The sequence below is a fragment of the Vanessa tameamea genome, chromosome 3 (genome assembly GCF_037043105.1).
Source record: "Vanessa tameamea isolate UH-Manoa-2023 chromosome 3, ilVanTame1 primary haplotype, whole genome shotgun sequence".
In the NCBI taxonomy this organism is placed as follows: domain Eukaryota; kingdom Metazoa; phylum Arthropoda; class Insecta; order Lepidoptera; family Nymphalidae; genus Vanessa; species Vanessa tameamea.
In genome coordinates, this window is record NC_087311.1 from 5,009,632 (window position 1) to 5,033,914 (window position 24,283).

At 31.6% G+C, this 24,283-nt stretch overlaps 2 protein-coding genes across 11 annotated transcripts in view; both read right to left on the bottom strand.

Moving 5' to 3' along the window:
• Nucleotides 1-452: 452 nt before the first annotated feature.
• Nucleotides 453-5,845, bottom strand: LOC113397247 (uncharacterized). The gene is made up of 3 exons (XM_026635520.2): nt 5,076-5,845; nt 4,325-4,511; nt 453-3,144 (listed from the first exon to the last, which is right to left on the bottom strand). The coding sequence occupies exons 1-3, from the start codon at nt 5,509-5,511 to the stop codon at nt 2,799-2,801; spliced, it is 969 nt and encodes a 322-aa protein (XP_026491305.2). The 5' UTR covers nt 5,512-5,845; the 3' UTR covers nt 453-2,798.
• Nucleotides 5,846-6,899: 1,054 nt separating this feature from the next.
• The window catches only part of Otopla (Otopetrin-like a), a 48,370-nt gene continuing 30,986 nt past the window's right edge, over nt 6,900-24,283 (bottom strand). For 3 of the 10 annotated variants that reach the window (XM_064217246.1, XM_064217252.1, XM_064217229.1), the window contains exons 2-16: nt 22,872-23,027; nt 21,881-22,044; nt 14,114-14,298; nt 13,780-14,003; nt 13,380-13,463; nt 12,871-12,985; nt 12,624-12,784; nt 12,379-12,544; nt 12,127-12,297; nt 11,620-12,000; nt 10,983-11,199; nt 10,499-10,783; nt 9,802-10,039; nt 9,387-9,554; nt 6,900-8,899 (exon numbers count right to left, since the gene is read on the bottom strand). In XM_064217246.1, coding sequence (XP_064073316.1) covers nt 8,759-8,899; nt 9,387-9,554; nt 9,802-10,039; nt 10,499-10,783; nt 10,983-11,199; nt 11,620-12,000; nt 12,127-12,297; nt 12,379-12,544; nt 12,624-12,784; nt 12,871-12,985; nt 13,380-13,463; nt 13,780-14,003; nt 14,114-14,298; nt 21,881-22,044; nt 22,872-23,000 — 2,829 coding nt within the window. In that variant the 5' untranslated portion in view covers nt 23,001-23,027 and the 3' untranslated portion in view covers nt 6,900-8,758. Of the gene's footprint in view, nt 8,900-9,386; nt 9,555-9,801; nt 10,040-10,498; nt 10,784-10,982; nt 11,200-11,619; nt 12,001-12,126; nt 12,298-12,378; nt 12,545-12,623; nt 12,785-12,870; nt 12,986-13,379; nt 13,464-13,779; nt 14,004-14,113; nt 14,299-15,133; nt 15,498-21,880; nt 22,045-22,871; nt 23,028-24,283 lie in introns of those variants that run through there. The other 7 variants (XM_064217231.1, XM_064217238.1, XM_064217241.1 and 4 more) reach the window with 7 other exon arrangements.

A 24,283-nucleotide genomic window follows, 5' to 3' on the forward strand; every position in this document is an offset into this window, starting at 1 on the left:
ATGTGTATTCCACCAACCCGCATTGGAGCAGCGTGGTGGAATATGCTCCATACCTTCTCCTCAACGGGAGAGGAGGCCTTAGCCCAGCAGTGGGAAATTTACAGGCTGATTATGTTTATTATGTTATGTATATTTCAATCAGTAGGTACGTACTGTACCTACATTACCTACTCATCAGCCATTCCACCGCCAAACAGCATTACTTAGTACTGTTATGATCCAGTTTGAAAGCTAAGTGAAACGGTGTTACTATAGCCACAAGAGACATTTTATCTTAAATCCTAAGGTTCGTAGTGCATTGGCGACGTCACGAATAGTCAATATATCTAACAGCACCAATGTCCCGACCCGCATTTCTCGTTTTTGATTATTATGTAAATGTGTAATAATCTATAATTATATTTAAGTAGCACGTAAAATTATGAAATAAAAGGATTTAAAAAAACATGAAAGAAAATATTAGACATTTTAATTATATAAGAACAGCCTTACAATACTAGAAGTGTAACAGTTTTAGGCGTAAGAAGTAGAGCGAACACTTTCATTTATGCACATTTATCCACAAATCGAAAACAATAATTCTTCAATGAAAAAATATATTTTGTACAATAATTTATCTATTCTCTCATCTACTATCACAGTCCAAAGCTTAAATGACTTCTAAGATGCAGAATGAGATAGTTCGCAAATCACATTATGGTAAACTGCAAATTATTTATTAAAAAAAAAATGTAACAGCCATATACAATTAAGTATTTTCAAAAGAATATTAAGTCTTATATCGATAAACTAAAACTTCTAGGCGTACATCAAATTTTCACTGCAATATGTCGCTGTTGTGGTTTTATCGACAATATCGACAATGCATTGCAATATTATCCGATGTCAAAAAAATATAATTTGATAGATGTTCAATGTGAGTTTTCTAAGTTTGAGAACTGCTGAATTCGGGAACCAACCATGATCGAATCCATGCAATCTTCAGTAACACTTTGCAAATCCACAATAAGCCACTGGGACACAGATACACATAATCAAATAATTATACTAACAAAAAAATTACATGCACCTAATATTGCGCTACGGCAAGAAACAAAGTCGCGTTGAATTTTTTCTCCCAACATAATGTAGAAAACCTATGTTTATGATTAAATTAGTGACACCTGCAAAATGATTCTCTCGTATCTCTTCATAGCGACATTGCTACAGACATATTACTGCATTTCTGTTATAAAATATTAGGGGTCCTATTTTTGTTGATGAAATATACATTTCCTACAAAATATTGCTGTAACGGATACACGTTTTCGAACATATCAGCCACATATTGCAGGAAAATATTTCCATTTAAAGGCACCTTAACTTTGTAACATTGTATTGGAAGAAAATACATATCATCAGTCAAGTAAATGTATGAAACATGAAGTATGCCTGTAATCAATTTTTTATACATTTAAAAAACATTATTAAAATACTCGCCGAAGTTATTGCTAAAATTTTATATATATTTTTTCTTAACAATAGTACTTACTTAATAGTTAATAAAAATGGAATATTATTAAACAAATAAATTTTCAATCTTTTAAAAAAAAATGTTTTATAAGGATTACTTTTAATTTTTCTCTAATCGTTACTAAAGCAACAGCCAAACTTCCGAAAACACACATTTTTTACAAAAATGATTATTAAGCAAAATATAAAATGCATATAGATTGAAAAGAAATGCAACATTGCATACATACAATTTGTATGGAATATTAAAAACAGTATTTTAAATTAATTATTATATTCTAACATTAACACAAAACAGTATTGAAAATGCTAATAAAACGCAGTTACTGACACAATACAGCAATGAATATATAAATATTGATTGCAGCACATAAATTTATTTACAAACAGAAATAGCTATTCAAAAAATAATAATTGAAAAGGTTATTTATTTTTGCTTGATTGTGTAAACAAAATTAATTTTATTTTTTATTATACTTATTAATATAACAATTTTTTCGATAACAATATTGTTTATGGAATAGAATTGATATAACATTGATTGTGATTCTGATGAAGAAATCCTTATTTAGTGGAGAACATTACCTTAATGAGTGGAAGAATATTTATGAGTGGACTAAGTTCTGGTTTAAGACAATATTTAGTGTTCTTAAAAAAATCCAGATTTTTCATAGATAATTAAAACTAAGTACACATTAATCCAAATCATCAGATTTTATCATTCAAATAGATACAATATTGAAATAAATATAAATGGAATATTCATTTCACTTTTAAAGCAATCCTCTATGGTTTATATATTATTTATCATTGTGTAATCTTTAATTGAGTCACTGATTCTATATATTTCTTGAAATATTTTATAAATTATTGTTTAACTCTGAGTTGTTATAATCATTAATTTAATTACAAATTCTAATAAACAAAATGTTCTATTTTTATTTAAATATCAATCCTGTTTAAAAAAAAAACTAGATTATTGTAATATTGATTCAACACTATTTAACAATTAAAAAAAAAATTGTCTATGCTCCTACTGGCTAGGGATATTTGCAACACGTTCTGTGGCCTCCTGGTTGTCTATTTATTTAAAAAATTATGAACTTTATTTGGTTCTGTTCAGTTCGGTGAACATTATATATGATTAATATTAGAAATATATGATATTAATTTGCTTTTTCAAATTTGTTTTGTTCTGACTCACAAGGAATTTGTCATTTTTGCAAGCTTACTAGATGTTATTTCTTAACACAGATATTATTTGTACAAACACAGGCAACTTATAATTATAATATTGATTTGTTACCATTACTGGACCAATTAATCAAAGTATCAGACGGTCCATCCTCTATATCTAACAACAGATTATTCTTTGATTCATCCTTAGAGCTATGCAAAACAATGTCTTCATCGTTAGTTTGAAGATTAACATAGGAGAGAGACTTCTTCTTTTGTTCTAAATCAAATATTTCCAAATCTTCATCCTCGTCTTCATCAGATTCCATTGTTAGTGGTATTCGAGATAGTTCAAGATTGTCTCTCCGGTCATCCGACTGGAGGACACCATATCTGAATTGATTAGCATCATTTGTATTGTGTGCATTGCCATTATCATATTTTTGATTCTTTTTCCTGTAATTTAAAAATAAGACAACCATTAGTGATAACAATTTAGACTTATTACATAGGGAAATTCTCATGTTATATAGTATTTCCTTAATGAATTTTATATTTTATCGGTAATGGTTAGTAAGTAGTTTTAAGTATTTAGAGTGAAACTCTTATTTTATTTCTCTTTCTCTATTCTTATTAATTAACCTATAACAGGTTAGTATGGTTCCCTTTAAATCAGTACAGTAAGAGTACAAACAATCTTAAAAGGGTCAATTCATATAATGTGTTAACTACTATTTATTCTTTATCGAAATTACATGTTATTTTCCTTATATAAAAATGGTGCAATAAGTACAACATTTGAATCAAAGTTTGATTATGCAGTTTGCTTAACCAACCTAGACTTATCACAGATCAACCTTCTTCTATGTGCTATTAATCACACTCTGTATGGAAGTGGTCTATGGTCATAAGTAAGACTGAGGGTATGAATTTACTTCATTTTCTTTGTATGAAAAATAATGACCATAATAAATGCACTTCTAATGTTTCACTAATAAATGTACACATAGAAAATGCAGAAAATAAGCTTGGTTTTAATAGAAAGTGGTTCTACATAATAAATCAATGTTATACTTAGAATAAGTCAGTAAAGGTAGCTAGTAATTACTAGTCTGTATAGTACAGATAGCACTAGAATATAGAAGCTTAGTAGGCAACTTCTTAATTAATTGTCTGTTTTCGTTAAACAAATTTAAAACAATTAGTTCAATTGTTCTCAAATTTGGCATGCCGACAGCTAATAAACAAAATTTAGTAGCGAGAGACTTCCAAGATATATTTAATTTTAGACAGAATTTTACTAAAAGGATAATGAAATGTAGTGTCTCCTTATCTTCTCTGATACTGCTTATAAATAATATAATAACAAGTATCTGATAGTAATATGTTTATCTATTTGAACTTTGACATTGTTATAATCTGAGTTGAATGGCAACTTTCATAACTTAACTATAAGGATTTCTCAATTTTTTATAAGTATACAATATTGGCAATAATCTATGAAATCATTTACATAAAAATCATACAAGAAGCAACAGCACATGCAACAGATTATTTGATATTTTTAAAACATATGGAAGCCATTTAGTTATCTTCTAAAAACAGCTGCATTTAAAACAGTAATAAGTTAAAATACCTGTAAAATATGAAGTATGCAACAGCCAGGAGACTAAATCCACCAAAAACAATAAGACCTCTTTTAACAACACCAGGACTGTTAAGATCAAGACTACTCTCAGCTTCTGTAGATGTTGCAGCTGTAGTTTTATTCGCAACAGTTGCATTTGTCTTTGCAAGTGTCTCGTTTAACTTTGTGATATTACCTGAAATATTATTTATATTCTATGAGTAATAATATTAAATTTTATAAGAAAAAATTGTTTTTTTTATTAAAATATTAATATAGAATATTTAGTTACACACATACAGTTTTCACTATGCCATCTTTTAATCAGCACAGTTATTATGGTTATAGCATAGAAACAGTTGCTGTAAAATATTTGTCTCGTATTGATGAATTTTGCCATAGATAAATCAGTATTATGGACCTTTGCAGTAGCTGATTGCAGATCATATAAGATTGTCGTAAATTTTGAAGAATGAGTGACAACAGACAAGTCATATCATTAACCATCATAGACTTTTTTTTGGCAATAGTGGAATTTTTACTAAAACTCAAAACACTCAAATTATAAGAATCGCTGTAAAATCAAATAAGAATAATTTTTAATTTAAATTTTTGTATGTATACAAAAACTGTAGTATAATATGCTATAAGTGATAAAACCCAGCAAGTATACTAAGTTCAGATATAATGAATACATTTCGTTATAATGAATAATTAATCAATAATAATACAATATTACATAAATTATTAATAAATTTACCTTTAGGACTGTCCAATACGCTACTATTGCTCTGTATTTTTGTGTCAGCTTGAGCAGTTGATGGTGGCAAAGAATTAACATTTAATTTACCAATTCCACCTTCACTTAGTCCATCGTGTGGAGGTATACCCTCATTATTAGCTGCAATTTCCTTATTGGGGACATCATTTTGTGGTTGGGTATTAGATCCATCGACGTACTGGGCTGCATCTGTATTCACTGCAGATGATTTTGTATCAGGATTGTCATTTATTTGTTTTGGCAATGAATCAGCTTCTCGTTTACGAAATTGCATTAGTTTTGCATTATACCGATTTGAAGGCCAATGTCTATACACATTATCTAAATTGGCATCGCTGTTTGGTCTATTGTAAACATCTTCCGTTGTTTTAGCACACGTTAGGAAGAGGAACAAGAGTCCAACTCGTAATTTCATATTAAATCGATTTTATGCTTCTACACATTCATCAATGAATCTTAATTGGAATAGTCCAATGATATTTCTATCATATTTGTTTAATTAATAATATTTTTTCCTCCCATCAATTACGCACACTGCCCACCACCAATTCGAAACTAAGTAGCTATGACGAACCCTAATACTCGAGCAATGTTGTTATAGTATACGTTAAGAAAGAAATTTGCACAAACATAAAATATTGAGCAAATATAAACACATATAAGTAATCGAATCAAATTACGAAAACTGAAATATACAATGGCCTATGATTAATATTTAATTTCTGACAGCTGACATTTGAAATCATAAATATCAGTTGCCAAATTGACATTGACATTTTGATATAGAAAAAACAAGAAAATATTTCTCACAGTTGCAATGCTTAATAATAACAAATAAATAATTTATATTAATATGCATCACATTTTTTCAAGTATCATATAACTTAGTTTAAACAATTTACTAACAAACCAAATAGTTTTAACTTCGAATTTATCTTAACATAAATTAATCACCAAATCATACATATTGAAGTAAATTACTTACTCAGTTGAGCTTACAAATCCAAATAAAACACAAAAAACACTTTTAACAAATTACAAGTCGCGCCAATATTGACTTTACTGTCCGCGCCCAAAAAGCATAAGTAATGACGACTTGATACCGTTTCGCGCGCTTTTGTTTTATTTTATTCGTTCCAGCCAGTTGTATAGTTAAAGGAATCTCCTAAATGTATAGATAATTTATATAATATAGTACTTCAATCAATATCCCTAACATGAGATGAAAGAGATATGAATATTGAATACTCTTTGTTCTTAATTTCTCACAGCATACATTTAGTAGGTATTATTGTAATATGCTCAATAAACTTAATACTTAATTATTTTTGGATATATAGATATCCATCTATATATCCAAAAATAAATCAGCAGACGTATTTAACAAGTACGCCAAAGTGATTTTAGGTAAGCTTTGCCTTTCTAATATCAAATATGTTTAAAGAGTATTAATACAAAATAAAAACTAAAGGCTTATTTTTTATTATTTTTCACTCTTTGTGTGTCATGATAGGTTTAAATTACAATAATTAAATTTTTTTTTTATTTCTAATGTTCCATTAAACTCAAACTCAAATTCCTTTATTCAACATAGAAGCATTACACTTACTTATTGATGGTCAAATTAAACACTACCACCGGTTCGGAAAAAGGAACACCCTGACCTGAGAAGAACCGGCGAAAGAAACTCAGCGGGTCTTTTTTTTTTGTCAAATTAATTACATACATAATTGTATATGAATAGAATAGAAATAAATATAAAATACTGCCAACAGCAAATAAAATATAAAATGAAACTAACAATCACATAAGTATTATTTAATTTATTCAAATAGACATTTATATTAATCATATATTTAAATATGTAGAGGATCCAAATTTTTAATTTTTGGTAAGTATCTATAACACTGACTGAGTATCCACTTAATAATTTTAAACCTAAAGATACAAACATCGGTACATTTTGTTCCAAACATTTAGGTACACAGTAAATATCACTACAAAATTGAACAAGTTAGAAATAGTATAGATTTATCAAAGACTTACTATTAAAATGTGGTTTAAATATTATATCGGCAGTGATAAAACAAGCCAAACACGCATACGTACCATATAATGTATGTTTCGAGATGCTAGGTATATTTAATCATAAAGTGATAGCGATCATCGCGTAATCCTTTATTTAGATAAAGTACTAGATTTTAAGAATTATTACGATCGTAAAGATTATACCATTCAAAACTCCGAACTACATTCACTCAAAATCTCACACTGTGAGCACACATCACTCCCTGATTCTAGGATAAACCAGACAATTAAATCTTAAAGTTAATTACAAAATTAATAAATATATTATAAATAATTTTATATGACCTATTTATACAAAATCTGTAAAGTAGAAATGATATTGCGCATAACGCGTTCGTTAACTCCAATCTCCGAATAGGTATGTTTCTACCTACCATAATAAGTCAGCCTATAAAAATAGATTGCACATAAAGTTAGTTACGAAAATATTTGCAGTGAGATTTAACGCAAAGGAATCAAAAATTGTGATAATACACAAATTGACCAAACGAACTTTTCAAATTATATGCTTAGTTCTCTCAAGCTTCACATATAGACAACTTATATAATAGCTAAAAAGTTGTTACTTTATATAATAATAAATATTCCAAAACGCTAAATACATAATACGTTATACTTAAGAAGTGTGCGAAATAGTGATAAATGTTTTAGATCTTCTGGCCCCTTGCAATAAAATCAAATATCCAACATGTCAAGCAGTTTACTGCTAATAATTCACAATCTGATGTTTCTGTAACTTTAAGTACATTTAATAAGATATTCATTTCGGCACGTCAACTATATAATATTCGTATGTAATATAATCCTACTTCTCTATATCAAATAATTACGTAGCTCTAATAAATCTTTTGATACTTTTATATAATTATCTCTAATTTTTAAAAATACCCTAAGCTTCTCAAATATTGAAATTGTGGTAAATTATTTGTTTTACACTATTAATTCTGATAATAAATCAAGGCGCCCCTAATTTCCTATTGCTTTCATTTGTTTTCGTTAACCGAACTGACGATAAACCAATGAATGTAAAATATTGTCGAATTTTAAAAACGTCTTAAATTCTAAAACCATGGCACTCAAATTACTTCTAACAAAGGAGGGAACTCTTCACAACTGGTTATTAATTAAATTTTGATTATGAGCAATAGGTTAATACGTATTTGTCGAATTTATGCATTCTTTTTATTCAGTCTTCCACAAATTAAATGTAATCCAAAACTATTGTATTGTGGAATGTGATAAAGAATAATAAAAAAAAAAAAACTTTTATTAACTGGGAGTCAAATAAATCTAGTTATAGTTTCTGTACTGACATATTGTGATTTACGACTCATTCCGGGAAAGCAATTAGGTACTTAACTTATCTTGTTCTACTTCATAAAATGAGAGTCATTTCAATATTACTTCCTATTTACCTACCGACTATGAATATGGAATTACCTATCCAAACATGAAACTGTCATACCCAACCTAAGTTTAAAATTGCTGCCCCGGACCAGGACGAAATTTATTGTTCAACCTAGGGCGTTGAAAATGTTGGACTTTGTTTCTTAACGTCCTGTAGCTGATGTCGTTCACTCCAAGCGCGCTTTGTAGCTGGTCTTCCATATTTCAGCGAGAGTAACCGCTGAGTGGAAACGGTGGAAGATGCAAAGCGGGAGTGTGAAACGTTGGACAAGAGACCAGGCGACGAATCCGTAGAAATCGAGTTGAACCTTGAATGTTTCAAAATGTGTGATTAAGAAAAATATTTAAATATATTATTTTAAAGCATTTATTTACACACAAAACGAAATAAATTTCAGCAGCAGCAGCTCTTTCTCTTAAAAAGGAATATATGTTTCATTTTTACTGCATGGATTTTATCTGATGAAATGAATGTCTCAAGTTAAGTTTGTAAAAGGTATGTAATGAAAAAATAAAAATACAAAGAAATGAAAAAATACAAAGGTATGTAATGAATAGTATTAAAAACTGGTTAATTTTAAATATAAAACGTTTAACCGTTTTATTGCCTCTATCAGCGTAAGGAAAGTATCGGAATTTCATTTCCACGAGAAAATGCTGCTAGCATTCTATTGCCCATTCCAAGCAGTCGTGATTTACCAGATCCAATTTTTTATTTTGATTTGTTTATAATTATTGAAGGCCTCAGATTGGTTATCTTTTTTATATGCTTACTATACAGTATAAAATATTTACCGGGTTAGCGAGAACTTTCTGTGCTTCAAAAGTGTAGATCAGCCACATGGTGACATTGCAAATAAGCAGGAAAGTAACAGCTTGACGAGCTGGCTTGCTGCGTTCTTGTTCGGGAAGGTGTACACGGCGACGAGAGACATCCGCAATAAATAATAGTTGCAGAACAACCTGTAAGTAAGAAAACATAGCTTTACAGTAAATTAACGAAATAAATTAATAGTAAGATAGCAAGACCGACTAATTTTGTGAAGGATGTCTTAATTATATGGCATCATCGTATCAAAATTAAAATATTCCAATGGTTATTAAAAACAATATATATCAGTTGCTTAAAGGGACAATTTATATAAATTTTGTTTTAAATAAAAAGTTTCTTAAAGCGACAAGTAGTTTTTTTTTTTAAATATTATATTACCTGAAGAACGCTCAAGCATCCGGTAATCATGACAAGAAGATTGGGCTCGTGGGTGAAAGCGCCCATGCCACCAGCAATGACACTAAATACAGCATACACGAAGAGTCCAAACGCCGAGACACGTAGAAGAATATCATTCAAGTCCGATTGCTCTTCTGAGCGGAACTTCAGTGATTGCACCCTGCGAAGAGGTTCGGTACAGGAGGAAGGATTTGAGCTCCATTTCATTTTTCTACCACTACATTATTATAGATAAACCAAAACCGGTAAACATGTATGTTAAAATTTTTTAAAGAAAAATGTGTGTTTATGTTTTAACAAAACAAACCGTTTGTGATCATTGTTATTAACAATTTATGAGAGTGCACGAAATGTGCCGGAAGTTTAATTGGAGCAATTAAAATTAATTATGTAAAAGGATTTAAGGAATGTTACGGGAAGTTATGGAGTTAAGAACGGAAGGGAAAAAACAAAAATGATAAATGAACACAATAAACAAATAAATTAAGAACAAACAAAAGGAGTATAAAAAAAACGTAAAACACTGTTCTAAATGTCTGTGTGAAAACCAAATTACCTACTCTAATACTAACACTGAGAATATATTAAACAAATCCCTTTAATTTACTGTGATTCAAGTTACAACAAAATTTTACACAAACATATATTTATATAATAAAATAAATGATTGTCTTACCGAATAAATCCAATAAGAATAGCAAAAATTGACAGCACCATCAGCGCGCAATGGGAAACATCTGCTAAATAAATCGATAAACGCTTCAACTCTTGATGTCTTATCAGGACGAAGAAGAGAATCAAGCAGATGAGAGAAGCAACCAGGAGCAGGAGGCCACAGAAGAGTCCCTTCGATGCACCAGCGCAGTCAACACGATTGCCACGCTGAGCCGCCGCTAACGCCGCTGCCCTGCGGGACAGAACAGCCTCCAGACGTCTTTCCAGATCTTCATCGCTGGCCACGCTGCAACCAAACACGTACGCACACGTCATTAACGTATGCGATGGTTTTGGTGTTAGTGCTACTAGTGGTATACTAATCGTGCAATGGCGTGAATGATATTTTTTTTCAGTAAAAACCTGAGTAAATGCGTATATCTAAAATTAATCTAAGCTATTGGTTAAACGGAGAGAATTGATAAAGTTAATTTTTGTAAACTTACCTAGGATATCGTCCAATATGTTTCCACATAACATAAATTACAGCAGCCCCAATCAGAGAGTATTCGATGATAAACGGATATAGATAAGGAGCTGAATCCGAAACAATGGTCCCCATGATTGGGTTTCGCCCGCATACTGTACTATTATCGATGTTGGCTATTAAAGCAGCAGGATTCAGATTGTCGAATGATTCAAAGATTTCTGTAGCGTTGTTGGCTACAAACATAAGTTAATATTTAATTAAGTTTTAAGCAAGTTAAGCAGAAATACAAATAAATTAATATATAAAGAAAAAAATTAAAGTCTCCAAAAATAACGTAAGTGTAATGAGAATATTTAATAATAATTATGTTATGGACACTGACAACTCATGTAGTAGCGAAAAATTTATATTATAATAGATTTTCAATGGGTTTACGTTATAAATGGCATTATTTTAATAACCAAAAATACTTTTTTTGCTTATTTTGTGCAATTGAAACTAAACACCAACATGCTAACACTTGTGTACAATGTATAATTAATTAAAAATAAAAACAGGTGCACCTAGACCTACTCGAGAAAAAAATAAACGCAAACTATAATCTCTATGGCGGGGAACCAAAAACGAAGATGGAAGACACTCCGTCGACAAACCTGGTGAATGTGGTGGTTCATCGACACGGTACGTTTCGATACTATTCCCCCACTCATCTCTAACTGATGGTAACGATCCAGAAGTGCTTGACATCAGTAAGGTAGACATAGTGCTTACAATAGGTTTCATGGTAGAGGAATAAAGCCATTGGAAAACTTCCAGCATGGCAGTTTGTGATTGTGTCACTTTATCAGCCACTACAGTTATCGGTGCTGCAGTGGAAGTCGTTGTAAAGGGGTTATCATTTGGCCATGAATCTTTAAAGTCCCGACCATAAGCTATTCCGGTGTCGTACCCTAAAGTGGTCTTTATTGTGTCAATTATTTTTGATTTAGGATTGGAACCACCACCCATGTTATAATATGATGAAGTAGTAGTCGCTGAAAAGTTAGTCCAATGCTCATTTTAATAACATACATGCAGTTATATGAAGGGTTTAATTATGTTATTAGGAAGTTATGCAGTATCTAACAAATAAGAATTAATAAATATAATCCGAAACTTACTCGTAGTGGGAGTCGTTGTAGGAGTAGAGGTTGTAACAGAGATTGCATTTAAAATCTGTTCTCCAGTTGATTTCGCAATAGTAGTTGCAGTTGAAGCAATCGTAGTCGCAGCGGTAGTAACGGCGCCGAAAACTTTACCAGAATGTCTCAAAGTATGTTTTCGGATAACTTCTTGAAATTATAAATTCATTAGGTATTTTATTGTTTGAAATTACATCTTACATGAGGTGATACTTCAAAATAAAAACTTACTTCCCAGTACGCCTTCTCCAGGAACACCCTGAGGGTTCTTTACGTGATAATCAGTAATTTCCTTTAGTGATTCCAGGACTAGAGTTCTTATCCAGACACATATATTAGTAGCCACAACATGCATCAAACCGAATCTTGCTATAACTTTGAATCGATGTATATTTAACTAAAATAAGAAGAATAAAGCATTCATAATTTTTTCCTTAAAAATGAATAACACAGAAATAAATATGGTAAGTACTCACTCTTGAATTCATGAATATAAAATACATTTGCATGAAAGTAAACACCATTTGAAGAACTGGATTAACACCTTTCAAAATCAAATAGCAAGGCGACTCCAAGGGTAATTCAAAGAATGTCCCAAACTCCAAGCCGTTATATATCATTGTTCCTAGGCCAAAAGCTGTAAACACAAAATATAAAAGTTCAGAATTTATGTAAGCATAAATCTGAAAGAAAAGTCTGTAACGTCATAGTAGTTCTATTTACCAATAGCGCCGATTCTTAGGAAGAAGCTACCATGGCTATGTTCGTTCTGAGAAGTCTTCCGACGGCGCATTGGTCGGGAAACGGGTCCTGCTTCCAACTCAACGACATCTTGTTGCTGCAGAAAGATTCAAAAGGGATTTAAAAAATATATTTTATCATCCATTCTTGAAATGTTTATAAACCACTATAAAACAACGTATCGTATATTAAAAATAATTTTATAAACTTGCAATGGTATCTGCAGGTTTATTAGTGAATGAAGAAAAAAATTGTTATTATTATATAATAAAATAAATAAATTGGGGTAGATTCAACACAGTAGCATAACGCGTTTTTAACGATTTATGAAAACAATCTACTACTTGATAAAGCAAAAACAGTGTAATAGCCGAGTAAATAAGCATTGTACATTTTCGCAATCACACACGATAGAACAACAGCACATCCAAAGCTTTCCGTGATAATACAATACGCATATGATAAAGCAGGATCTTCTAGATATACCTCACCTGTTCTGAGGCATATAATTGCGCCATTTGTATTTGCAATTGTTGTTGTCGTACTTTATCACGCATCTTACGGGGATACACCTCCTGCCCAAATGATATGGAAAAAACAAAAAGTAGGCGGCATAAACAAAAAGGGGATTCATGCGCCAGTCACGTCCTAACGAAGCATTTACAAAAATCAGGGTTGAGTGAAAAGCTTATAAATAAATTTGCGATAGAGTGCTAAAGGATCACAAAAATTAAAAAATCACATAATAAAAAAATTATACGTGAAGATATTATATGTTAACTAACACAGAACAACACAATGAAGTGACCATGTGATACGACAACTGTGTTATAAACATTTTATTGGATGTGCTGATGATGTGCGATAGATGATTGAATACATTACACGAACCTGGAACTGGCTATGTTTTTTGCTCTCTTTGGCTGACTTGTCCTTTCCACTGTCTTCTTTCTTATCTTTGTCCTTATTTTTTCCATCTTTCTTGCCATCTTTCTTTCCATCCTTTCCTTCTTTACCTTCTTTGTCTTTAGTCTTCTTTTCTTTTTCTTTCCTTTGTTTCTTTTCTTTAGGTGGAGGTTTTGGTTTCGGAGGGCTACCGTTGCAGCATGCACTTTCTGGTAATATTTTAACATGGTTACTCTTAACAAGTATGATGAGATTTGTTTTATTTAATAAGTAAAATAAGTACAAAAATAACAATATAATTATGTAAAAAAATGCTGACCTTGTAGTAAGAAGCAGAACACGTACAGCAAAAACAATATGCTCATGCCATACAAGTAGGTGAAAAATCCCTCGTAGTAGTAAAGAGGGAGATTGTGAGTGATTACATCGCTGATGACGTAAGCAATACACACAACTACCAGAAGCTTCGCGTAGATGAAACTCGAGATAATGAACAGCGAAGTTCTGCAAAAAAAAATATTTTTAAAATTGTTGCCATGAAGGTCAATGAGAAATAACAATGACAATCAGAACTAATAGTGAGTTTTTACTAATAAAGATATTTTATAATAAGGTAATATCCTAACTTAAATATATAATCCGTTCCGTTGAAAGCGTTTATATTACAATATAATGTAGCAACCACGTAACAACATTGTTACAGCTACGTTATTAATATTTTGAACTTTAAACTAACGATTAAACAACAATTAGTAGGAAAGACATTTAAAAATATATGTGTAAATTACATTACCCTAAGCGTTTTATATACTTTAAAATAGAGAAATGAAATAAGAAAATAAAACTGGCCCTACATTAAAAAATTCTTCATACAAACTCTTGTTAGTATAAATTATAAATATTGTTCTATTCAGTGATATACGATGAGCTTTAAAAACTTGCTTTATTCGTAGAATAATAAAATAAGCTTTTAAATACTGCATAATTTATAAAAATCCAGGTTAAGTTAGGCCACTATTCATTCCCGCCGCGTATTAGCATTCTGGGTCATGGACAAAAGAAGGTGAAAAGGTAGAGCATGAAATGAAGATAAATCCGCGAATGAAATCAACTTTTCAAATATTCACGAAATGAAAAATGAATTTCATAAAAAAAAATTACAATGAATTTATTATTGAGATATATTTTATAAGTTACGTACTTATACATAAAAATATACAATAAAAATGTTTATGTAAATCTGTGCTAGTGTATAGACATCGTTTTTTTTTAAACTATTTTATAAATGATCTAACAATAATACGAAATAGGATAACAATATATATTGTTCGAGACATACTTCTTCGACGGCTTCGGCTGAACGCACTTCAGCTCCATCTCTTTGTTAGCTGTATTATGCTTCTCAGCAATTGCTATATCGCTGCCCTGTTGCCGGTGCTGGCCGACCGGCAGCGTAGCCATGTTGTCTACCGCCTCAAGTTCCACCGTCGCTACCTTCACTTCAGCCTCCATGGGCTGATGCTTATCCTTCCCCATCGCACTTCACTTAAACCGGGACACTACACAATATGATGGACATATCACGGGGTACTGGGTTAAGGATAAGGAACGGGTCAAGAAGGGCTTACGAGGAGCCTTTACTGAGCAAAACGACTCCGGAAGTTTGAAGGTGCGGCTTTGCTCTGTACCCGCGGCTCGAGTGCGCCGAGAGTTGCGCAGAAATGGATGCTGCGCGTAAGACTCCCAATCCAGGGCCGGCAATCGACGCCCCTATATTGTAAATTGTACTAATGGCATGAGGGATTTTGTATTTCAACGATAGGGTGGTTATTAGGAGGGTCGCTTAAACAATGCATCGAGTGCTTGCTAAAGGTTATTTTGTGAGGAACGTGTTAGACTAAATCAAAAAGTGCAATGCTGCACAAAATCATTCGTTTTTATATTATTGATTGTAGCTCCTACCTTAAAATATTTATATTAATATTCTTATTATTCTGCTTCATTACTGTATATTATAAAAATGTAAGATTTGTGAAATACTTAGAAATTGACAGCCCTAATATGGCGGCACGCGGTCGATAGAGGCGCGTCTCTCCCAGAAGCTTTGGGAAGCTGCGCGACCCACTGACCCGGCCCTTCGTTTGAAAACACCCATCAAAATTACCTTCAGTCTTAAATCAGCAACTGTCTACTGCGGTTGTGCCAACCCTAGCACCCCATAAAATTCATACACATGAAGGTTGAATGTCCGACTATTATAAGTCACATAATAGCTGTCTCGAAGGATGAAAGCGACGCGCATGCTCGATCTCGATTGAATAGTGACCGTAACAGGTCGCTGAACCCTATTGCAAGCAAAACACTACGTAATACTTACTCACCCACTTCAAATAATAGAGGTCAAGCGCTAAAAAGGACAAGCATTTGTATGTAAATGACATCCGCTTAAAGATACTTTTACACTATCAGAATAAATTATTGAAATGGCTTGAAAACACATATATAATCCTTTACTGGCTTGCAATGTAGACAATAATAGCTTAATGTATAAAAATTAAACCATTGCTCGTTGACTATAGCAAGGCTAGTTTACTTCTTCTACTATAATGGGTTAATGGTGCCATAACGGAATAGGCGAAATAAGCTAAATTATTAAGAAGGGCTCCACTCATTCATTTTCTTTTTTTTTTTCAATAATTCTATTGAATTCTCCTCGATCACAATGAGTGTACAAGTATTATTAAAAAAACCTCTAGTTAAGCACTGTTCTCGCAGGCATCTTCAATTTTTCAGCTTCATTTTTTTTTTGATCCAAATATTTCGAAGGAAAAGTCCGCAATTCATTGATAATACACCGTCGATAAAATATATGAAGAAACTGTTCCCCGCGTCTCCATTGACGTAATCTATATGCCTATATTCTAGGTCCCAAGCTACTTCAATGTCAAATTTCTTTACGACCGTTTTACTGGTTTAGTCGTGATGAGGTAGCAGAGAGGCAGACGAGTCTATATATAATCATTTATATCATTTTTTTTTATGATATCGGTAGGCGGACGAGCAAATGGGCCACCTGATGGTAAGTGGTCACCACCGCCCATAGACAATGGCGTTGTAAGAAATATTAACCATTCCTTATATCACCAATGCGCCACCAACATTGGGAACTAAGATGTTACGTCCCTTGTTCCTGTAGTTACACTGGCTCACTCACCCTTCAAACCGGAACACAACAATACTGAGTACTGCTGTTTAGCGGTAGAATATCTGATGAATGGGTGGTACCTACTCAGACGGGCTTGCACAAAGCCCTACCACCAAGTTATTATACATTTATAATAATAAATCTCATAGTACGAATATAATCTTATTAAGTATTAGTTTCCAATTATAATTCGTGATTTTGAAATAGATTAAAATTAGCTTAAAGTCATTAACTCTAGTTGCAAAACCTACATGCTTTGTTTCAAGAGAATATTAATTTAATTAGCTACTTGACACTCTATACGTTAAAATCGTCACACGCATTCTAAGTAGAAACCTTGCGAAATCGTTCTCAATTTAAATCACTTGTATTTATTTCTAAGCTTACTAATTTGTAAATAGAACGAAAAAAAACTACGACAACTTATGACCAAGAGATCGTAATTATTAATAAATTCTATATTTATTATTAATTAAATTAGTGAAATAATAAATATAATTATTTTAGTGCGTTCTAAATGTAACAATATATCCATAAATTTTATTTATTTCATAATTTACGGTGATTTTAAATCATAACACTTCATATTATTAATTCAGATTGAACTTTATAATGTAAATATTATATAGTTTTATATTGATGTTTAATTATGATTATGAAAGAAGTTGGACATATGCCATCGAAGATCTATTTTCATCGACTCTCCTGCTAATTAGTTCGATATAATTACATCACCTTCTAAATTTAAAAAGTTCATGGTTAAGGTTTTGAATTGATAGATTGAATTTGTTTCATTGTTTGTATGGAACATTAAAATCAACATTTACCTTTTTCAAGTGGGCTCTTACAAGTCCTATTAAATCGTCTAATTTTAAATGTAGATTCTACAAAAAATACTAGCATAAAACATAGTAGCTACACCTTTTCACTAAATGTGATTATGATAATATAATACAATACTTTATGTTTATACAATATATTTTGTACTTAATAAATGACGTTATGAATTATATTGAAGGATTTTAATAATTCGTTAAGAATTATAAGTGAATTGAGTTATATGAAATATAGGAATTTGATGAGGAGCATACAGTACAATGCATTCATGATAAAGGCTGTTAATATTAAAATAAAAATGTATTTACTATTAACACCATCTGCGAAGAAACGTCATGTTGTGTTACATAATACAGCACAATCCAGACATTTTATAATAAAACTTATATTGCGACTGTTTTATCTGTGTTGCCTGTGTTAGCGTATTCATTCTTTTAAATTTAATTTATTCCTCGCAAAAGCTCTTAGTAAATTCCTTTAATATAACGTCATTTGACTACAAACCTAGAAATTAAAAATTTAGAAATAAGACACAGTACACACAAAATTCTGAGTATCGAATATTATTAATCGCACCTTCCAGGCTCAATAATGAATTCATTTAACACTTGATAAATATTCCAATTACGTTCCAATAGTTCGTTGTAGTAATTTTAATTACCAACGTTTAATCCGCCAATGACATAATACAAAACTTTGTCGGTGACCGCATACAATATATCATTACAATATTTTATGGCTGTCTGAAAAGGCAAGCGGAACGGAATTAATCATCTCACGTACTCTTTGCTTCTCATTTGGTTCCACTTTTTGCCGCAACGTGTCTTACTTGGGAATGGTTGTGTTTTCGGATATGAATCAGAATCAGATATCTATAGAAGTTTTTGAAATCATTCATTACAATGGCAACCATTTTATTGAATCGATAAGAATAAAATAATTATTCTGCGACACGTTTGTGTTTATAATTCATCTTGTGTTCGGTGGTGAAGGAAAACATTGTGAACACACCTGCATGTGGCGGTTAAAAATCTTGCACGTATATCCACCAAACCGCAATAGAGCAGCGTAGTGGAGTAACCTCCAATTCTTCTCCCCAAATAAGGAAAGTAGGATTTAGCTCAACAGTGGGACATTTCGGAATGTTGTTTTACTTTATTGCGAAACAGAAACACTACTTTCAGGCAGAGCTAGCATTTAGTATTTCTAGTATTTCTAGTTAGAATACATAAATGTGCAAAAGACATCATATAAATGGTTCAATTTACATGTTCTATGTCGCAGAGCTAAGTTGGCAAAAATACTACATACGAAATACGAGAGCCGAGATGGTTCAGTAACTGAAACACTTAAATCATAGCCATGGATTGCGGGTTAAGTTATATTACCTAAGAAGTAAATACATATGTATAGCTATATTTCTGTCATCACAAAATTAATGTTAATCCCATAGATACAAGCTCTTAGCATTAACCCATCTCCTAAGTAATGTCACTAGCAATAAACAACGACTGAAAGTTTGAACGATAAACATTTATCCGTGCTATAAATAACTATGGATGAATACATACTATTAATAAAACATGAGAAATGATGACGTGATTATGAAATATGTATGTGTTCCGGTGGTTAAGGTATTTTATATATTACAGAATAATATAATTTCTTGTTGGTAGGGCTTTGTGCAAGCCCGTCTGGATCTCATCAGATATTCTGCCGCCAAGCAGCATTATTTGGTACTGTTGTGTTGAAGGGTGAGTGAGTCAGTGTAACTACAGGCACTGGGACACAACATCTTAGTTCCCAAGGTTGGTGGCGCATTGGCGAAGTAAGGGATGGTTAATATGGTTAATAATCTATCAGCGCCAATGTCTATGGGCGGTGGTGACCACTTAACATGGGGTGGCCCATTTGCCGGTCCGCCTACCTATTACAAATATATATATAATACGCTTACAATACCGCAATTTCATTCGATATACATATCTATAACATGCTTACAGAACTTGCATTCATATACTGTTTGTTAAATAAATAACAGTTACAAATACATTTTCAAATTGAACTTACAACAACAACTTACTTATCGTATACATATTCCTAAACTCACACATTCATAAATGGCTACCAATATATAGAAAAAGTTTCTGACATAATTATCTTTTTAAGATTAACCAGCGTTTTAAATTATATTAAACGAACCAGTAGTTTACTAGTCTCTAATTATAGCAATGTTAATTCTCCTTTTATAAATAAAATTTTCAAAATTACAAAAAAATTTAATTACGTTACGGAGTTTAATTCATCTGATTATATCTAATCAACTTTATTCCTTTACAATTAAGTTCAATTTATAATACCGCACGTGTTCCTTTGATGTATGCATGGAGGACCGTATACACTATTGTCCGTCCATGCAACGTGGAAGTGCTTTGATTACAGCTTCCTCCCCTCTATTTATTTTTAAATAGTCTATTGAGTTTTTTGTGACGGCCTGTATATGTCCCCTATGATTTAATAGGTCAATTGGTGATTTGCTTGACCATCGCTTTATAACTTTTTAAATTATATCGTTACGAATAATCCGGATGATATTCAATAAAGCTTTATAATAACAAGTTTGGCAAAAGGTTTACAATGGAACTAAGTCTACTTGTATAAAGATTCTACTTTTTTTATGTGCATTTTAGTCCATATTTCCGCTGGAAAAACGCATTACGCGTTTCTCCCGCGAGAATCCCCACTAAAAAACCAGCGGTACACTGTTCGTCTCTTCGGCGGGCGCCACGGGATCCTTTTCGCATGCTACCGTGACGATGCATGTCAGTCCTATCCTAATCCTTGTAATTACAATTACAATATGTAGCTTAAACTAAGTTTAAAAAACCGGTCCTGGCACATTATTACGATATAAACAATCTGAACAGACTGCGTCTTCCGAATCTGCTCTTGACAGTAAACTATGAAATGTACCAACGTGAATTTTTTTCAGTTGAAGCGAACTTAAATAGTAACAAATGATGGAGATCATTGACGAAGACTATCAACATCATTACAAAGGTTGGGTGAAATTATTTTTCCCAGGAAAAGTCCAAACTAGTTGGAAATGTGTTCTAAACTTAATCTATGTTTTTTTGTACTACGTTTTTCTGAGTAGATCTTAATTGTATAATAAATATTATATTTGTATTCAGTTAGACCACTGCGCACTGTTTTCGTACACAGTCCATTATTAAGACTAATAAGAATATCAAATTATCAACTAACAATAGCAATGGCGTTGGTAATGTAGCAATGTTATCTTGCTCTATACGCTATAAATATATACTAAATGATAGCACATGATACACCATCGATAAATGAGAATTACATTTAATCATCTAGTAAGAATAAAGACGTTCAAGACCGGAATGTTTGTCTACGATAAATCTTACGAATCAATAATCTTGCCAAGATAATTATCATTGTTGTTTTATGTTATCATATCTTTAGCAGGAATAAGATATCATTAGCTCAATGCATCTGTCATCTTTAAATATCGTTTAACATTGAGACAAAAAAGGTAAACAGAACAAAAATGATAGGTGTCATGGACACCCCTGCTTTCGCTCTATATGATGTATTAAGATACACAATAAAATAGTTAACAACGTGTCGGAATAATTATATGATAATGAAAATATTGTTAATAAACATTCAGAGTAAATTGTACCAAAAATAAGCTTAAAGAATCTTACAAGATTGTTTAAACTTGTATTGTTTTATATTTGTATATAACAAGCGTATAAAATAAAAAGCCTGGATGTTGGCTGGCATTTTGCTTTTTTCTTAAGAGACGATTTCTACCAGTTCACTCTAATGAAAGAACTTAAGTTAAGAACTTCGAACCAAAATTATTTAAAATGTACCAGTTGAGTTTGAATAATGGCCGGAAATTACTAGAAATATAATACCTCAGATTGATTTTACTCCTTTGGAGCTACGAATGCTTATTTGTTTTAACTTATGATTTTTTTATCGAAATAAATATTTATGAATACTCACTTGGCATTCTTAGGTTTGGTTTCTGGTTGGCAACAAGCGCGGTACCGCAGCACCGCCTCGGTGGGTGTAAGTGCATCGGTCTCGTCCGCCGGCGCCTCACACTCGTCCGTGACGAGCGGCGCGCGCGCCGGCGACGTATGTGATCCGTACCCGTCGGAATTCAGCTATAGATTTAAATAATATATTTATCACAAGTGCATTTAAAATCTTCGAATAAATAAGTTACGGTAATACAAAAAAATATTTTCATAATTTGTAACTCATACAATTGCAAAATTCACATACATATTTGTTTTTCACTTTAAATTCAAGGTATAGCTGACACTTGTAGAGATATAGGTTAAAGGCTCTCGAAATATATTTGCACGTTTGAAAGGAACACGTATGCTTCGGTACGGCCTCGCATGATGGTTAATATACGGAATTATGAAAATAACATAGCATACATGAATGAAATAAGGTCGAGACCCGAGCGACTACATGATTTTAAATATTCAAACTAAATTATTACTAATAAAAATAATTATATTGGCTTTCAAAAAATGGAGAAGAGTAGATCGGTCACCAAGGTAATACTAATATATGGTCATGCAAGTTGGCTTATCTAGATTAACTTTGTATATCTATGTATTCTTGTATAAACTTTGATTTTCCTTAGCGATATAGGTTATAAGTATTTAAGCAACATAAATGCGATACCTACATATATCGCATAGTAGTATATAAATAAAAAAATAAAATCTTGCAAAAATCCAATACCTGGTCAATCCAATAACAATATTTCTTCTCTTCGTGGAGTACGAAAAATTAATAACTATCTTGACATACCGAATGATTTTTACATTAAAATATTGAACGTTTTTATAAATCTAAAATTAATAAAGCTTGAATTGAGAACTTTTACATAAAATTAATATAATACTAGTTCTCTTGATCTTAATTCACAGATTTATTAACAAAGTGTGTGGACCAGTACGTAATAAAAACTTACTTTGACAATAGTGCCGACCTGAGGGTCGGCCAGCTGTTCGGATTGCGCGCGTTGCTCGCGCTCGATCCCGTCTATTGGTGCGCCCAGCAGCCGCTCCTTCATCTCGTGGATGTAGGGGCAACGCTGCATCGCGATATAAAACTCGCGGACGCGCACCTAAAATTGAAAATATACATAAATTATTCATCCTATTAAATTAATAACCGTTTTTTTTTAATTTTCAAGTTAAAGATTTTTTTTAACAAATTGTAAAATATATATAAAAAATATAATTATATTTATAAAGGCTTATTCATATTATACCAGATATGTATCATATATCACTGGCGTTAGATCAAATTTTATTTTAAAACTCGAATAACTAGCTATTAATGTAAAATATCATATTATTATTTGTGGAAAAATATAAAATAATAATTCGGTTATTATAATTTTTTATTCGTATTAAATAATATTTTCATATTCAACGTAATTACCAAAAACCAAATTTGTTTAACAAATCAATATATTATGTAGTATATTTTAAAGAATAAGATCTGACAAATAACGTTGTTTTAACATGGCAACATTTCATTTCTTGCCAATAAATGAATTACGTACTTAAACCCATACAAAATTCTTCGACAAATTGTGTTATTCACTAGAAACAGTATATACTATATTTATTGTATTCTCAGATTGATTTAAATCAAAATAAGATTTCCGATGCAAGAGGACTATTCATGTATGTTTATGATTATGAGGACTATTCATTATTCGCCAACAATACATCTCTAGAGTATTATTGACAAGGCAAAATTCTTCGACACAATACGACGTCGGGAAGCAATATCGTGACATTGTTCCCGACCTTGTTTATTGACGTGACAATAACTAACTAAAATCTAACCTTGAATAGCTTTTTGCTTAACAATAATAAACAATTATATAAATGTTCATAATGTGCGTGCAGATTGCCTTACTAACTGTGAATTATTTATTTAAATACCAACGCGTGTTATTTATCGACGTAATCGAACACGTGCGATATTAATAACGTAAAGTTACTTTCAATAGAACTAGCAACAAATGAATAAAACATTTAATTTGTCATACTTTGGTTTTTATTAATAATAATCGCTTTGATATAAAATTGTTTTCAAGTATATAGTTTTTTGTCTTTTTCGCTTAAGAGTTTTATTTAATCGGAATTTTCGGCGAGAGGTCAATTCCACGAGTTTTCTGTCCTTGAGCGCAGTTTTTATAGCTTCGAAGTTTTTCAATCATATAATTCGATGAGACTGACATTTCAAGGTCTTAAAGATTCGAGACTCTTAATGTGACGTTTGAGAGAAACGCTTTTTTTGCCGCAAATACGTTTTAGGATTTTATTCGATTTTCTAGTCACAAATATATTAATTCAATCAGAGCCG

Excerpts from the sequence above, each read along its gene's own strand:
- LOC113397247 (XM_026635520.2), bottom strand. The coding sequence starts at position 5,511 with ATGAAATTACGAGTTGGACTCTTGTTCCTCTTCCTAACGTGTGCTAAA. Across the intron at positions 4,512-5,075 it reads CGTATTGGACAGTCCTAAAG|GTAATATCACAAAGTTAAAC; the intron begins GTAAATTTATTA and ends ATAATATTTCAG. Across the intron at positions 3,145-4,324 it reads GCATACTTCATATTTTACAG|GAAAAAGAATCAAAAATATG; the intron begins GTATTTTAACTT and ends TTTAAATTACAG.